This window comes from Haliotis rufescens, unplaced genomic scaffold (genome assembly GCF_023055435.1).
Source record: "Haliotis rufescens isolate VD_foot unplaced genomic scaffold, xgHalRufe1.0.p SCAF_111, whole genome shotgun sequence".
Taxonomy (NCBI): domain Eukaryota; kingdom Metazoa; phylum Mollusca; class Gastropoda; order Lepetellida; family Haliotidae; genus Haliotis; species Haliotis rufescens.
Genome location: NW_025963793.1, coordinates 191082 through 207951, shown reverse-complemented (window position 1 = coordinate 207951; position 16870 = coordinate 191082). Strand labels below are relative to the sequence as shown.

At 40.0% G+C, this 16870-nt stretch overlaps 1 protein-coding gene across 1 annotated transcript; it reads left to right on the top strand.

The window, feature by feature from the left end:
- The first annotated feature begins 276 nt into the window (after positions 1-276).
- On the top strand, positions 277-16090 carry LOC124151316 (transmembrane protein 237-like). The gene is made up of 5 exons (XM_046523719.2): positions 277-635; positions 5749-6013; positions 6946-7261; positions 8170-8344; positions 14269-16090. The coding sequence occupies exons 1-5, from the start codon at positions 297-299 to the stop codon at positions 14452-14454; spliced, it is 1281 nt and encodes a 426-aa protein (XP_046379675.2). The 5' UTR covers positions 277-296; the 3' UTR covers positions 14455-16090.
- The last annotated feature ends 780 nt before the right edge of the window (positions 16091-16870 follow it).

The following is a 16870-nucleotide window of genomic DNA, read 5'->3' as shown; positions in this document are numbered from 1 at the left end:
TTTCGATTGAAAATGCCATGCATGACACTAGATCTATCGTATGTCTAAATTATAAAAAAAAAAATGTTTAAACAGATGACAAAATATCAAAGATAAGAACGTATGCTTGATGTTGGTTTCGGTACAAGGTCTCTGGTTTTCTCTGCTTGCAAGCGCTGCTCTCTTTCTTTGTTGTGACAACATTCATTCGAAGCCTCGCTCGCCTAACTAAGACATTTCGGAAAACACCCATTGTGAAACTCGGTGACGGAAATGCCCGAACAAATCTGAATGTGATAGCATTCCCTCGCAACAAAATGGCGGACGGCGAAGGTGGCCCGGGTCGAAAATTACCTCCAATTTCACCTCGTCCGAAAAATACCGACACCGATGCTGCAGTTAAACCTGTCAGAAAAAAGAAAAAGAAGCCGGCTGCAGATCCCGACGTTGGGTCGGGCACGGAAGATGCTAAACCGACCCCAAGGCGAAGGAGAAGGACGCCAAGTGCGAGTAGAGACACGGATGGAGAAGAGAAACCAGTCGAGGAGGCGACAACACCAGCTCCAAAAAAGAAAAAGAAGAAGGCAAAACCGAAAGAACCTGCTACTGTGACTGATGAACAGCCGGTGTCTGACAGGAGTGCCACGAGAGATGAGGTATTTAGGCTTTTTTAAATGAGAATAGACACAGCTGAAATTTACTAGTTCAGTTTTCGTTCACTGTTACCAGCTTCTTACTTTAGATTTGCAATAGAAACAAGACACTACTGTAATCAACAATGTCATTTCAGTCATGATGGAAAGTTATGTTGACACACTTCGGTATGTTTATGTTACGGAATCCTTGTCACTTTCCAGGGAAAATCGTAACACCGTATTTTGTCATGTAAGATATAGATGTGTATCAAGTGTATACTATACAAGACTGTCAAGAGATTCTGTAGAGGGTATAGTCTGTCTATATTATCGCAGGTTTTGCCTGTATTATCGCTGTATCAGAAAATCTCTGAATACAGACCACCTGTCGACTGTTGACTTGTGCAAATCTAAGCTTGATATTTCATCAATTGATCAAATACAGGACTCACTGCGGTATGGCACAGTTACTCCTTAGTAAACAAGTTAGCATGGTATGCCATATTATCGTAGTAGTTAATTTATAATGGGTTTTAATGGCGAATGCTTAACTATGTCATACGCAAAATGTTTCTTGTTATGTTTTCAACTTTTATGACACATCAATTATGATTGATCGATGCTAATTTTCTTTATCGAGTTTGGTGAATAAGTACCTGTCATTGGCGACTCAAGGGCGGGCAACTCTATATTATCACAATATCAATATTTTGTGTAATACATTTGGATTATGTGGTTTACATCACTTCCTGTTTGGGATTATGCATAATCAATATTCATAGGACCTAGGTTGGGTCAAAGGACATCATCCAAACAAGTGAATTCTTTTGTAACTAATTTTGAAAGGAGGTAGGGGTAATTCCACTACATTCCAGAAACTATCATAAAAAGTTAACGTGTGTACTTACGAGTAGGCATGACATAATGCAACAAGTGATGTATTCAATCATGCCATGAAATATTGTGCTTAGCTTTGCATAAGTTAACACTTGACAGGGGATGTAGATTACAAGATTTACGATACTACGATAATACAGAGTCTGTGATAATATAGAGTCATTCTATAACTTAATGACTTAATTTGTGAAACTGTGTTGTCAGATACACCGTCGAAACAATGCCCTGTGACGTCAGGGGTCAGCGAATGTGCATGAGCTCCTCTCTGTGATCATGGTGATCGATCATCTTTACACACGTGTCTTTGAATAAGCCCAGAGATGTTGCGAGTTTTCAATATTTGTTTGCTAAATATAGCCTGCGGCGGCATGTTATTTGGCAGACACCAGTTTATGAAAGCATTTTTATTTTCAATATATATTTTATTTCTGTTTTAACTTAACTCATGTGGATGAATGGATTGTGAACTAATATGCATATTTTTTTTGTTGCTTAGGTGGTTTTCATTGTTATGCACAGGAATGCAGTTTATTTGGTATTTGTTTATTGACGTTGCACACATCTAAACGTTGCCGGTCCAAACACTGTCTACTGTGGGGCTTCTTATGCCATAAATCACTAGATTTGTATGGACAAGGATGGATACAAGGCTTTATGAGCTGTGAAGGGGTCATAGGGGGTTGTACCCCCTTCTAATGCATTTTCAAACATTGGCATAAGTGGAGCCCAAGACACAAAGAATGGAAATAATGGCAATTGTCATGGTATTCTTGTTATTCAACCTAAGCCACTTTCATTCACAACATTTCGTCAGTGGTGATTCAAAAACCCGTGCCTTCCCAGTTCCTTATTACGGGCCTCAAAGTTTAGATCTTTACCAAGTAGCCATATGGCTACAAGTATTGTTTTCCAGGTAGCCAATCTCATTAAAATCAGACTTTGGTTCTCGCTACCGCTAAACAAAGATCTGGAGACATCCCATTAGGGGTCACGTCAGAACGACTTTTCATCCGACCAATCAGAGCGTCGTTTACCAGATTATGAAAGTGACAGTCAGAATGTGATTTCTAATCATGCAATTTCGAAAACTTTAACACAGGGTATTCCAAAAGATAGTTAAGGTCTTAACGACTGAATCCATACAATCTAGACCATCTAGTAGCCATTCCAGAATGTTCTTTTGTTTAGGTTTCTAATTTGTAATCGAGAATTTGTCAAAATATGTTTCGAAGCGTAGTTGCCAATTTGAAATTAGTCCCGTAAAGAACGAGAAAGCTGCCTTCTGATTCGTCATTCCATTGGTCGGTCAAAGTTCGTGCAAGGTCGATCTGACGTGACCCTTAATGGGATGTCCTGAGATCTTTGTTTAGCGGTAGCGAGAACTAAGATCTGATTTTAATGAGATTGCCAGGTAGCCAATGGTAAAATCAAGAAGTCAAGGCAATATTGTAGGTAGCCAAAAGCATTTGAAATTACCTTTTATCAAATAACTATTATAATATATATACAAGTCATAGCACTAGTCTTGGAATTGTCTATTAGTGGAAACTGTACCTGAGTTTTGTTATTTGTGACTCGAACAATGGTGCAATTTATGTTACTAGATTACATAGGTATATCCTTGCTTATCCAATAAATTATCAACAAAAATAAAATACTAATAACATTAATGTTTATGTATTTCGGTTCATTGTTGACTTTAGGAGGAATTTATTGTGACAAGTTGCGTCTTCATATGTGTAGCAATAGAATTTAGTCGCCACAAGATATTTTTCAAGGTAGTCATTTGGCTACCTCTGAATTTTAGACAGTAGACAAACTGAAATTTAGGTCGCATTGGCATTTAGTCGCAACTTTGAGGCCTATATTATGTTCCTTGATATCCTTACAGTGTTCCCTCCCACACTTTTCTGGGTCAAAATCACGCAGCATATTATTAAAACCCTGTCATTCATGCATATTCGTGAATTCAACATCTGACGCCTGGAGAAGTTCGCACCATATCGGCTCATCTCTCACCACTTAGTATCTTGTAGGATACGGAATTGGACAAGTGTGCCAAATGGCATCAGGATCACCCATGAGTGTCTGTAGACTAAAGTCACGAGACACTATGTATACCTCTAGCCTGTAACGGGGCGGTCGGGTAGCCTAGTGGTTAAAGCGTTCACTCGTCACGCAGAAGGCCGGAGTTCAATTCCCGACATGGGTACAATGTGTGAAGCCCATTTCTGGTGTCCCCCGCCGTGATATTGCTGGAATATTGCTAAAAGCGGCGTAAAACCATACTCACTCACTCACTCACTCTAGCCTGTAACCACAAGTCTGTCACCTATTTGACAGTGATCGTCCTCACAAGAAGTCGTACTGTATTCACGTGCACCCTGGAAGAGATGTAAAACACTTATTCCACATATATCATACCACAAACTAGTGATACTGCGATAATATAGAGTTGGCCGCCCTTGAGTTGCTAATGGCAGAATCCTTGTTTTCTGATCTCGCTGAAGAAAATCAGGATCAATCAATCCTATTTGACGTGTCATAAAAGCTTAACAAATAAAAAGAATCATTTTGAGTATGACATATTTTATAGGTTAGTAAGCGTATGTCATTATGGTCCATTATAAATTAACTACCGTGATAATATAGCGCACCATGCTACATTCAACATGTTTAGTGGCCAATGTCAGTAACATCAGACCATTGAGCATGAGACCATTTACTCCGATATAATACCTTACGACTTTAGGAACTGATGACATCTCCAAAGAAGGTTGAGTTGCTAACATTACAACAAATGAGAACACCCTGCTTTACCTCGAACAGGTCCTGGTACAATAATAAATTTGAAGGCACCTGCAAATAATCACATCAAGGACTGAGGTATACAAGGCCGCTAGTCTGTTAGTTCAAGATGAGTGAAAAATGATATGGACTGGTTCTCCTCAACTCTAGATATTTTAAAAAAGAAACACATGCTTGAAATGTATAGTATATCTTGCATGTCAAACATATCACAAATCATTGTTCTCATCAACTGTACTTTACATTTAATTGAGATATCAGTCACTCACCAGAGCATGGAGATAAACTTGACATATTCTTATCTGGTGAATCAGGTCACCCTCTGCCTCATTCAAAGTTCAAGTATTGATCCATTTTTTAATTGCACTTACGAAGTTTATTATTGCAATTAACAGAGAATATGTGCCTGAAAGTTTTCCAGCATTTATTTTGCAATCATATTGAAAAGACAACATGGGTTACCTCCCTTTGCCTTGTGGTTACAATGTGATTTCAGTGATAATAACACCTTCAAATTTGAATGCATCAATGACATTTCAAGGCAAATGTGCCAGTGAAGAGTTGTGTTCCTTCAACAGTTTAAGGAAAATTTAACATCCTGTTCCCATGTCACTATAACCTACATGCGCCCTCTATCTTCTATCTATCTTCAAATTCAGTGTTGAGTCATGCATATTTATGGCCCAAACTGCCCTTCAAGCAAAAAAAAAATATGCATGAATTTCAAGTGTCTCACCTAAATTATTGGCTTTGAACTACAATTATGATACACCATATAAAAAATATGTTACATAGAAAGTTCATTTGTTATAGAATCTACAAACGCCCTCTACTCTGAAGGCAGCATTTTAACATGCTTTTGCATTCAAGTACAGCATTCAGTCCAGACCTGTTTAGATATTCACCATTTTGGGTAACTTTGCCTCTAATAATTACAGAATACTAGAATGAAATACAGTCAAATATTTCATTTTCACAAGACACTTATTAGTGTTAAAAAGGTCCAGACCTAAGCTGAACAGAGACAAGGATGGTCTAGTCGTGATGGTCCCTATTTCGTTGTGCGGAAACTTGTCACTGTGGGTCCAGATTATGTTTCTAGCAACATACCTGTGTTGACTTGGTCTTGGTAGAATAGGTCTTCAGCAACCATGCTTGTCGTGAGCGGCAAGTAACAGGATCGGGTTGTCAGGCTCGCTGACTTGATTGATGCATGTCATTGTGTCCCAGTTACGTGGATCGATGTTCATGATGTCAATCACTGGGTTGTCTGGTCCAGACTTGATTATTTACAGACCGCAATCATAGCTGGAATATGTGTGGCGTTAAACAACAAACAAACAAACAAACTTGACACAAGTACCCAACCAAAGGCATGATAGATCAAGTCTAATTACTTTCAACATGTTAAACTGAATCTTCTCCCCAGGATGTCACAGGTAGTAAAGCAAGTCTCATCACAAAGGAGAGCAAGGAAGGAACTCCAAGGAAGAAGGCCAAGAAGAAGAAGGTGGTGAAGAAGAAGACGGAGGACAATGAGTACGCTGACAGCGGGCTTGCAGCTGATCTCACAAGTATTGAGGAAGACATTATTAAAGATTATGACCAGAAAGAAGACATCGAGTTGCCACAGACTACCAATGTCGGAGTCCTACGGAGTCAGCCAACACAGAAAATATATGTGGAAACGATAGGTAAGACTTACTTTATTGAACTCATGTCTGGGTTCACTGCACTGTGGGGATTTTGGGTTAGAATACATCCCCAGTAACCAATGCTTGTAAGAGGTGACTAAATGGATCAGATTGTCAGGCTTGGTGACTACTGATTGTCACTCCCAGCTTAGGTCCATGGAAATTGGTCAGGGAGACTTGTTTGATCCATGTTTCTGTTAATTTGGTATGAACACACCAACTTTGAGGGGCACGGTTGGCCCAGTCGTCTAAGGCGCCGCGATTCGCTGTGCAGAGTTGCGTCCCTTGGGCACACCAGAAACCTATGATTTTGGGTTCAAATCCTGGTTCGACCTGATTATGTTTCTAGGTTTGTCAGCACCATACCCATGCTGGTGGGTTTCACCGAAGTGGTAAACGACTGAAACCTGCATCACTTCGGGCTTTCCTCCCACATTAAGCTGACACGCCCTGTTATACCTGGAATACTGTTAAAAGGGGCATTAAACACAACTCACTCACTCACTCACTCACTCACTCACTCACTCACTCACAAACTCACAAACTATGAATTTGGTATGTTTAGAATGTAAGGGTGAAACGATATACCAAAGATCTGAAGCACCACAATTTGTGGCCTTTATATGATGCACGAAAACCATTATCTAGTTTCATGACGATACAAATACTTACTTTTAACTTTCTTTACTATATATGGATAAATGTGAGATGAAGGCCTCCAGATTCCAACAGATCTGCTGTATGGGATTATTTTGGCTTCCTTGTTGCGTATTGAAATGCATATCGTGACCCGTTTATCAAGATAATTATATGTATCGTATTGTTGCACTCTGTTAAACTGTTACCTCAAATTTCTGCTTCTGACACAAATCCCATGGAATCGGGGAATGTTAGGACATTTGATTTTATGGATGCTTCCATTATCGGTGTAGGTGGTTTCAAGAAAGAAAACAAAACAAAAATGGCCAAAAGACTCGCAGCTGAAGAAGCTGAGAAGAAGGTTGAATCTGAATCCCCACGCAAGACAACAATAGAGCTAGCCCTTACCACGTACCGTATCATGAAGACAATCACACTCTTCATACACGGCCTGACTGCCGGGCTGGCACTGTGGCAGATTGTCATTGTGTATATACTCAGTTCATTCGGCAGCACCGACTTCCTGGAACACTACCAGACCCTGGCGCTTCCCGTCCAGTGCTGTGCCTACCTCCTGCTGGCCCTGTGTGTCGTGTCTACCTGTGACAGGTGGGAAATGATTGGTTATCTCACAGGCAAAATAACTACCGTATTCGATGTAATAAGCGCCAACAGCGATATTTGCTGATATATTGGCTTGTGAACAATCCCAATTAGCACCCTTCCGATTGATCCATGTACACAAGACTTATTTATTCGTGTATAATACGCACTCGTGTGTTATATGCACCCTTAATTACGGGCAATTAAATTCTTGAAAAATATATCTGTTGTGTATAATACGCACAGACTTTTCTTTTGTATCATTTCTGGCTGTCAGCATAAGCCACGAAATTTACGATCTTTCAACCCTTTCACCAAAATAATATTCTAATTAGAGACCCCTATTTCTAATTTTGAAAGCATCCTGGGCGCTTATTATGTCGAATACGGTATCTGAAGCAGGGTTGATGTCATCTCTATGTTTCAGGCAGAGCTATACAGAACTTTTTGAGCAATTGAGTTTTTACTCTAGGGTTTCTATTTTAATTGGGTTATTACAGTTTTCATTGGTTAACCAATATTTTTTCACTCATTTATTCATCACTCTTTTGGGTTTTTCCCAAAATTAGTGAACATTTTAAGATTAAAAAAAAGTGAAATAATGTTTTAGAGGTATATAACTGTTCTAAACTTATAGGCTGGACTCGGAAAGTAAATCAGCTCGTAATTGTGTAAAAGCTCGTAAATTAGCTCCTTTGTACGCTCGCTTATAAAGCTTCATTGGGTATTTACGTGTGCTGTTTTTATACATTTGAGTTTTTCATCTAATGCATGCGTTTCTGTACGCAAGTTAAATGAAAGTAATTGGGTTTTGAATATTTTGGGGGGGGTAAAATTGTGTCCCAAACAGTAACAAACCTGAAATGTCTGCCAAATGTTGTTGGTTATCTCCCCTTAATTGTGTACTCTTCTAGATTTGACATCGGCCATATCACACGGAGGTTTCTGCTGCAAGCATTCACCCTCCAGAACGGTGCTGTCTCCATCATCTTCTACCTCACTGCTGCAATCCTCAGCGTCAGCATCGTCTCCACGGAGGACAGGATGCACCTCTACAACAAGAACCCCGAACTCTGGGCTGATGCTGATGTGAGTAGATTGGTGTCATAGAGTGTGAAGTTGAGGATATTTAATGGTGGTTGACAAGTACGCTGTTTATCATATAAAGTGGTATGGTTAGAATAGATCTTGTCAGAAATCTATAAAACTGATACATGGCAGGTGTTAGGGCACAGAAATACTTGTATCAAATTCAGAACAGCTGTGTCATTTTGACATGCAGTTATAGGCAAGCATTGGTCATTTCCCTCCACTTGCCTGTATGTTAACATCAGATATGAACAGTGTGTATTTGACATGGACCGAAGCGACAGGGATCGATTTTGCTATATCCAAGCTGCACCTGTGCAGGTAAAACATTGCAAGTGCAGGTAACCTTTACTGCCAGGTTGCACCCAGTGCAGGTAACATTTCCCTCCAACACGTGTGCACAGCAGCAGTTATATTTCATAAAAGTGGAAAACTGAATTGTTTTAGAACTGGTTGCAAATCTTTTAGAATCCAGGAAACAAAACTTCATGAAAATAGTGAAATAAACAGGTCTGAATGCAGCGAACGTGCAGAACTAATTCTTCACAATTACCACTAGAACAGTCACTCGTGAGGTTACAATCACATCAAACACATATCAAGATGTGAAAAGCCATATCCAGATTTTCTAAAAATAAAATCCTGGAGCACCTTATCAAATTTGTTTTCTCTTTGAATTTATTTATTATTCAAAATATTTCAATACATGATAAGATGGTACAACCAATATTTTTGTGGGGCAGCCTGATTATTTCACTTGGATCACCTGGTGCAGGTGGTAAAACAGAATGAAATCGTACCCTGAACAAGTTCCCTCCCAATGTAGACCGCCTCTGTGGTCTAGTGGTAGAGCGTCCGCCCAGAGAGCGGAAGGTCCGGGGTTCGATCCCTGCCCGCGTCATACCAAAAGACGTTTAAAGATGGTACTTGTTGTTACCCTGTCTGGCGCTCGGCATTAAGGGACTAAAACAAGGACTGGACGGCTCGGAGTCAGTATACTGTGTCTGAGTGGGGTATTCATGTTAAACTGCGGCATGGTATCTCAGTGAGCTAGCACTATAAATCGGCATCAGTCCGGTCTAGTACAAGCAGCCACACAAACACACACACACGTACATGCACGTCGCTATATAAGTGCAATAATCTTGGACGCGACGTTAAACCCCATTTCACCTCACCTCACCTTCCCAATGTGATATCCTCATTGATCTAACAGAGTGTGGGGAGGTGTAACTGTGAGAAGCTACGTTACATGTGCCAATTGCAATACCTGCATAAGACGTGTAACACACAGGCTATTTGATTGGCTGTTATCATTTTGAACTTTGTTACTATTAGTAACCGTGATTATATCGTGTAAAGCGCTCTACCACAGGCATGTCAGATAATGTCCAATGACTGGCTGAATATAGATGTTTAATATGGCTCAGCAAAAAGACATTGATTACACCAGGTCTCATAATGATATTAACAGGGGTCGATATAACTGCTGGCCCGTTGGCCGATGCCTAGTTAAATATCAAAGGGCTTGCTGAAACGTAAACTAGATGACCCGTCTGGCTAGTCTAAATTCACCCCTTCTCTGTGTATGTTTAATATTTTTTTATTGGATCATCTCAGTGAATGACACCGGAAGCCATTTTGTATTTCGTGTACAACTTCTTTATTTGCTCCTAAATTGCCATGAAATGAGGCAAATGGAAGCCAAATTTTAGCCTCAGAGTGCAGGAAAAAAACATTTTAGGGGTGAGAAGTTCTAGCTTTGAACCTCAGATTCAGACACTTCGCGGCCTCTACCATTTTGTTGTAGACCACTTAGTTTGGAGATGGGCCAGTAACTTTTAATAGGAGCAAGCTCTGCTGACTACATACAAATTTCCTTTATGTAAGTGGAAAGTGACTCAGGACACTGAAGGAGCAAAACCTCAAGAAATGTCCGGTGTCTTGGCTCAGGGCTGGGTGTGAATGTCTGGTGTCTTGACTCAGGGTTGGGTGTGAATGTCTGGTGCATGACTCAGGGCTGGGTGTGAATGTCTGGTGTCTTTGACACAGGGCTGGGTAGGAATGTCTGGTGTCTTTGACTCAGGGCTGGGTAGGAATGTCTGGTGTCTTGACTCAGGGTTGAGTGTGAATGTCTGGTGTCTTGACTTAGGGTTGGGTGTGAATGTCTGGTGTCTTGACTCAGGGCTGGGTGTGAATGTCTGGTGTCTTGACTCAGGGTTGGGTGTGAATGTCTGGTGTCTTGACTCAGGGTTGGGTGTTAATGTCTGGTGTCTTGACTCAGGGTTGGGTGTGAATGTCTGGTGTCTTGACTCAGGGCTGGGTAGGAATGTCTGGTGTCTTTGACTCAGGGCTGGGTAGGAATGTCTGGTGTCTTGACTCAGGGTTGGGTAGGAATGTCTGGTGTCTTGATTCAGGGTTGGGTGTGAATGTCTGGTGTCTTGACTCAGGGCTGGGTGTGAATGTCTGGTGTCTTGACTCAGGGTTGGGTGTGAATGTCTGGTGTTTTGACTCAGGGTTGGGTGTTAATGTCTGGTGTCTTGACTCAGGGTTGGGTGTGAATGTCTGGTGTCTTGACTCAGGGCTGGGTAGGAATGTCTGGTGTCTTTGACTCAGGGCTGGGTAGGAATGTCTGGTGTCTTGACTCAGGGTTGGGTAGGAATGTCTGGTGTCTTGATTCAGGGTTGGGTGTGAATGTCTGGCGTTGTGGCTAAGAGTTGAGTTTGATGGCATAGTTTGTCAGTTGTTTTTCAACATCAAACCAAATCAGATATATTAAAATGGGAGATCTGATTTTACACAAAAATGTTAAAACTGATCCAAGGCAGAACTTTTTCAAAACTAAAATAGGAAATACTAAAATATATACCAGGGGGTAATGACTAATTAACTGTCAATCAAACCATCTGCCATCTTACCCTAGAAATTCGCATCTGTCAGACTTTGGAGAGTTTTTTTCCAAGTGATGTTTTTTCAGGTCATCTTTGCAGGACAATAAATCTGTTTTTAGTAATATATTTTCTGTGACATTGCTGCACAGAGCCTATCAAGTACTCATCTTTACAAAAATGTATTCAATTTGTAATTTTATGTGAAATATTACCTAAAATGTTTTAAATCTGTATCAAGAACCACTGATACATGCAATAACGAACGAAGTGAGGTCATTGATGATGTGGTTAACATCACCATGTCAAGAAATGTGATATGTCCTGTGTATACACTGTACAGGAGCATGCAGATATATAATAGCCTACATGTGGATGACTTATTCTCCCTGCTCTGTTAGGGCCAAGGTTATCTCTGCCCTGGTGATTGGATTTATGTCAAACATTTACGGAAGCCTTTTAGGGCCATTTGGATTTTTTTACTTGAAATTTCAAGATACTAAGTAGAAATTTCAAGATGCATACTAAGTTAAAATTTACAGATAATAAGATGAAATTTTTAGATTATAACTTGAAATTTCAACTTATTAACTTGAAATTTCAACTGATTATCTTGAAATTGAAACTTCAAGATGCTATGTTGAAATTTCAAGATCCTTATTGAAATTTCAAGATTCTTTGTTGAAATTGTAAGATTTTAACTTGAAATTTCAAATTGTTTGAAAGGCATTACTAAGAAGTTGAAGGATGACAAGGCAGACACAATTTATGGATAACAACTTCTTTGATTACTGTAAAGGCAACATTTTGTATAGATCCTTATACCGTTTTCAAACAAGGACAACGGTATAAGGATCTATACCGAAGCGTCGCCTTTATAGTAAATAAAGAAGTTGTTATCCACAAATTGTGTCTACTTTGAAATTTCAAAATATGTATCTTAAAATTTCAACATAGCAGCTTGAAATGTCAACTTTCTATCTTGAAATTTCAATAAAAAAAGATAAAAGAAGTGGCCCTAAAAGGCTTCCGTAAACATTAACTGGGCACCAGGTGTTTTTGTTCAATGAGTGTAATCAGGTGATGCTGGCACCATCCAATAGGGATGATGGTTAAGACCAAACACAAGCATCAGTTACAGTGGAACAAGGCAGTAACGGATCAGGAAAGCCCTTGTATGACTTTTATTGTGATTAATCAGTCAGGTAAAGGGATAAAGAATTAAATCATTGCTATTTGGGACCTTCTTGTCTATCTGTAAACACCTAAATCTGCCTAATTGAAACTATTTTACCACATGCCTTCCATCTTGAGTTGACGTGAACCGTTTAATGTGTCTTATTGTGAAGCTGTTAACCAAATATTTATGAGCGATCCCATTACTGAAGTATCAAATCCTGGTGAAAGAGATTCTAAATGGTCGACTAATTCCTCATCGTGTTATTTGTAGTGTGTGTCAATTAAAAAGGTCAATTACAGCCAATGGGATCAAAAGAGGTGATTTATCTTGAAAGTTCTAAATCTGTGTGTCTGATGGAAACAATGTAGTTACGATCGGCTGAATTTCATTGGCCGTAATAAACATGCAAATTTCAATAGTAAAATAATCTATTTTCACTCTCTTAAAAACATTTTAGGACGAAGTAAATGAGCATCAATCACAATGATTAAACAGTGGATGAAGCTACGGAAGCCTTTTAGGGCCATTTGTTTTTTTAGTATTTTTCAATACTATCTTGAAATTTCAAGATCCTAAATTGAAATTTGAAGATACTAAGTTGAAATTTCAAGATAGTATCTTGAAATTTCAACTTCTGTATCTTGAAATTTCAACTTCAACTTCAAGACAGTATCTAAAAACTAAGTTGAAATTTCAACTAAGTATCTTGAAATTTCAAGATAGTATCGAAAAAAACACATGGCCCTAAAACTAAAAGGCTTCCGTATGAAGCTATAGGGTTGTTGGTTTTCTCAACAAGAAATGCAATGGTTTAAAAAACAACTACTTTTGAATCCAGTTCCAGTTTGAATCCTTTATTTTAATCTAGCAACCGAACGGTTATTTACATGTTAGGAATGGTTACGTGAGAAAGGCATTGGTTGGGTTATTGATTGGGGGTAATAAGCTTGATTACTGGTGATAAAGATTTGTTTGATGGAGGCTATGTGCACCTGTCAATCACCCAGCGGGAGGTGCTGATTCATGAGGTACCAGCAACATGGTATGATGTAGCTGAGTGAAAAGAGGGATGGAGAAAGGGATGAGTATTTGGAGGGAGGCTCTCGAATGTACTGTAAGCCATATCATTATAGGTCAGCTACTTCACCTTTGAACAGGCCTTTCTTTGGATATTGTTCTTGAAAATGTAACATATGTGTAGAAGCTGAGTTGTTTTTTAAACAAGAACTGGAATGGCCAAGAAACAAATACTCCAATCCATAAATTTTGAATCTAGATTTGTACCAAGACATACTGTATATCGGGCAAAATGGGTACCTCAGACAAGAGTAATGTCCCTTTGTTCATAGTTGGTGAAATGGCTGACTGTCCTTGGCTCAAGGCATTCCTGTCATGATAAGCCTTGATGCCTCCCCGTGAATATCTGGGGTAGAATAGGTCTTCAGCAGGGTTAGAAATTAACAGTTTTTGTCCACAAGTCCTTATGATGATAACATATAGCAAAACCCTTAAAATTGGCCAATTTCTACTAGTCCCTTGGATACCTTTACTTTTGAGCAGTTTGGTAAGGACTACAGGACTAGTGCCAATTTCTAACTCTGTTCAGCAACCCATACTTGCCTTAAAAGGCGACTATGCTTGTCGTAAGAGGCGACTAACGGGATTGGGTGGTCAGGCTCGCTGATTTGGTTGATGCATATCATGATTTCTATCACTGGATTGTCAGGTCCACACTTAATTCTTTACTGACCGCTGTCATATAGCTGGAATATTGCTGAACGCGGCGTTAAACAACAAACAAACGAAACAAAACCAAACCAAAGCCTTGATGCCTCTGAATGTTGTTTCTGTTCCAGAAGACGGAGTCGGAGCTGTCAGAATGGAGAAGGATTAACACGGCCCGAGGGGTGTTTGCAATCTTGGGTTGGCTGGTGCTCTCAATATCCCCCAATGCTGACCGGCTCAGCAAGAATCTCAGGGACGGGGATGATGACGAACTACTGGGGAACGAGCAGGCAGAGACAGGGGTGTCCGCAGCCTAGGGGACGAAGAAGAACTGAAGAACCGTTGGGGAGGGGACAGGCACAGGGAGAGTCATGTGGCCTAGACTTTGTTAGGGTGGGGGAGGGAATTATAGGAGGCTTCAGGAGAGGGCAGAGCAGATCTACATTGTCTTATGACAGGTATGCAACTTTACCTGAAACATTTACTTGCCCCAATAGTGATACCATAAAGGATTGTGCCAACCCCGCTTTCTTGGCATCCAGTATAAGAACTCTTGGGTCATATCAGTGTACACAGCTGGTACAAGTAAATTCTCCTGGGATTTCACATAAAATGCATGTTCATAAGCTTCTTGCTTAATATTTTATAGATCTGTGAATCTTTGAAAGAAACAAAGATGGAAAATAATTTTCAACACTGAAATATTTCAGGCATCAAACGTACTACAGCATCCAGAATACCACTTAACAGGGCACAGCATCCGGCCTTCCAAAAGAGGGTTGGCATCCTCGTATAAGGCCTGAATTCTACTAGCTTTTGGTATAGCTTTATCATTACACAAAATTACCAGGGTTAGCAGGCCAGAGACAAGTTGTGTCCCAGCTGATGACCAGCTTGTGGCAGTGTTTGAAATAATTTAAAACTAAACAAGACAGTTGGGCAGGTGACCCATAAATATTGCCAGCCATCTTCAAAGTTACCTGATATTATAATTATTGAAAAATCGTGAAAAAAAAGAAACAAATCGCGCCTTGATTATAATTACTTGAGAATGTAAGAGGAGTTAAAATATAACTGAATACATAGGTAGTCCTAATATTATGTGCCAGATAGTCGAGCAGGTGAAGGAAAATTTCATGCAGCCCGACAAGAAGTTAACAGCCACGGGCAGTTGGTCAGGCAGTTATTTCGGGACATTGGCTTGTGGTATCTTAACAGTCTAAATTGTGTGGGGAAGAAATTGCTTGAAATCTTTCTTTATGCAGGCAGAGATCATGGGGATGTGGCAGCTCACTGAGCAAGTGGCTTCTCATGTGTCCTGGTACTATAATTATATTTCAGGAATTGGTTTGCACAGGAATCATGAATCAGGGTTTCTCATGTAACTGTTGGGTGACATCCTGTTCATCGGGAAGCCCTTTTCAGACTATTGGTCATGTTGGTATTTGGTACACAGAGTTCCCTCTCTTAGCCATACCAGGATCCATGTTAATGATTCAAATCTCCAGCTCATGGAAATCTCATTTCTGAATGGTGGTTAAAGTAAAATGAGTTGATTTGCGGAAACATCACGTAGTGATTTCCACTAGTCTTGTGAGTAACTTTGGCAGACTTCTTCCATTTAGCAAGGAGGAAATATGTCATATTATTTGTTTGAAAATGTGTGTTTGTTTAGTATCCATTAGAACAGCAGTGAGTTGAAAGAATGCTGTGAAGTCTGGTTTGACAAAATACCCTTTTTGATAGTTGATTTGTGATGTTCAAATATTTTTGGATTTACTTTTTGGGTCATGTAATTATTCACTTTTGCTCATATTAAATCCATTACACGAGGTGAGGTGAAATTGGGTTTAACGTCGCGTCCAAGATTATTGCACTTATATAGCGACGTGTGTGGCTGCTTGTACTAGACCGGACTGATGCCAATTTATAGTGCTAGCCCGCTGAGATACCATGCCGCAGTTTAACATGAATACCCCGAGCCGACCAGTCCTTGCTTTAGCCCCTTAATGCCGAGCGCAAGACAGGGTAACAACAAGTACAACCTTTTAACGTCTATTGGTATGACACGGCCGGGGATCGAAACCCAGACCTTCCGCTCTCCGGGCGGACGCTCTACCAGTAGACCATGGAGGCGGTCTACTCTGACATGAAGAGACAGAGTCCTATTTACTTAGATTATATCAAGAAATAAATCAATGTTCAAAACAAGTGCAATTTGATCACAACTCACTGAATAATTGTGTAAGTATCATCATGATCATAAATAGTTTACTAAAGAAATGTGTCATTTTTGTCAAATTCCTAAATATTTTTGTCAATATCAATTAAGGGTGGGTTGCCTTGTGGTTACAGGACATTGGACATGGATGCAATATGTTCAGCCTATTTCTGGTGTTCCACACCATGGTGTTGCCAGAATAAAACATCATTCACTCACTCACTGAAATATATTATGAGTATGGTTTTAAGCCGCTTTTAGCAATATTCCAGCAATATCACGGCAAAATCACGGCGGGGGACACCAGAAATGGGCTTCATACATTGTATCCGTGTGGGGAATCGAAGTCTATCAGCATGACAAGACGCTATAAGGACTAGGCTACCCCACTGCCCCTACTAAATTCAATGACTGATAGGACCAATGTCACAGTGACCTGACATTGCGAGACACTACTGCTGGGATGGATGATGACCCAACCCTGCTCTGTGCCTGCATGTCATGACTTATTG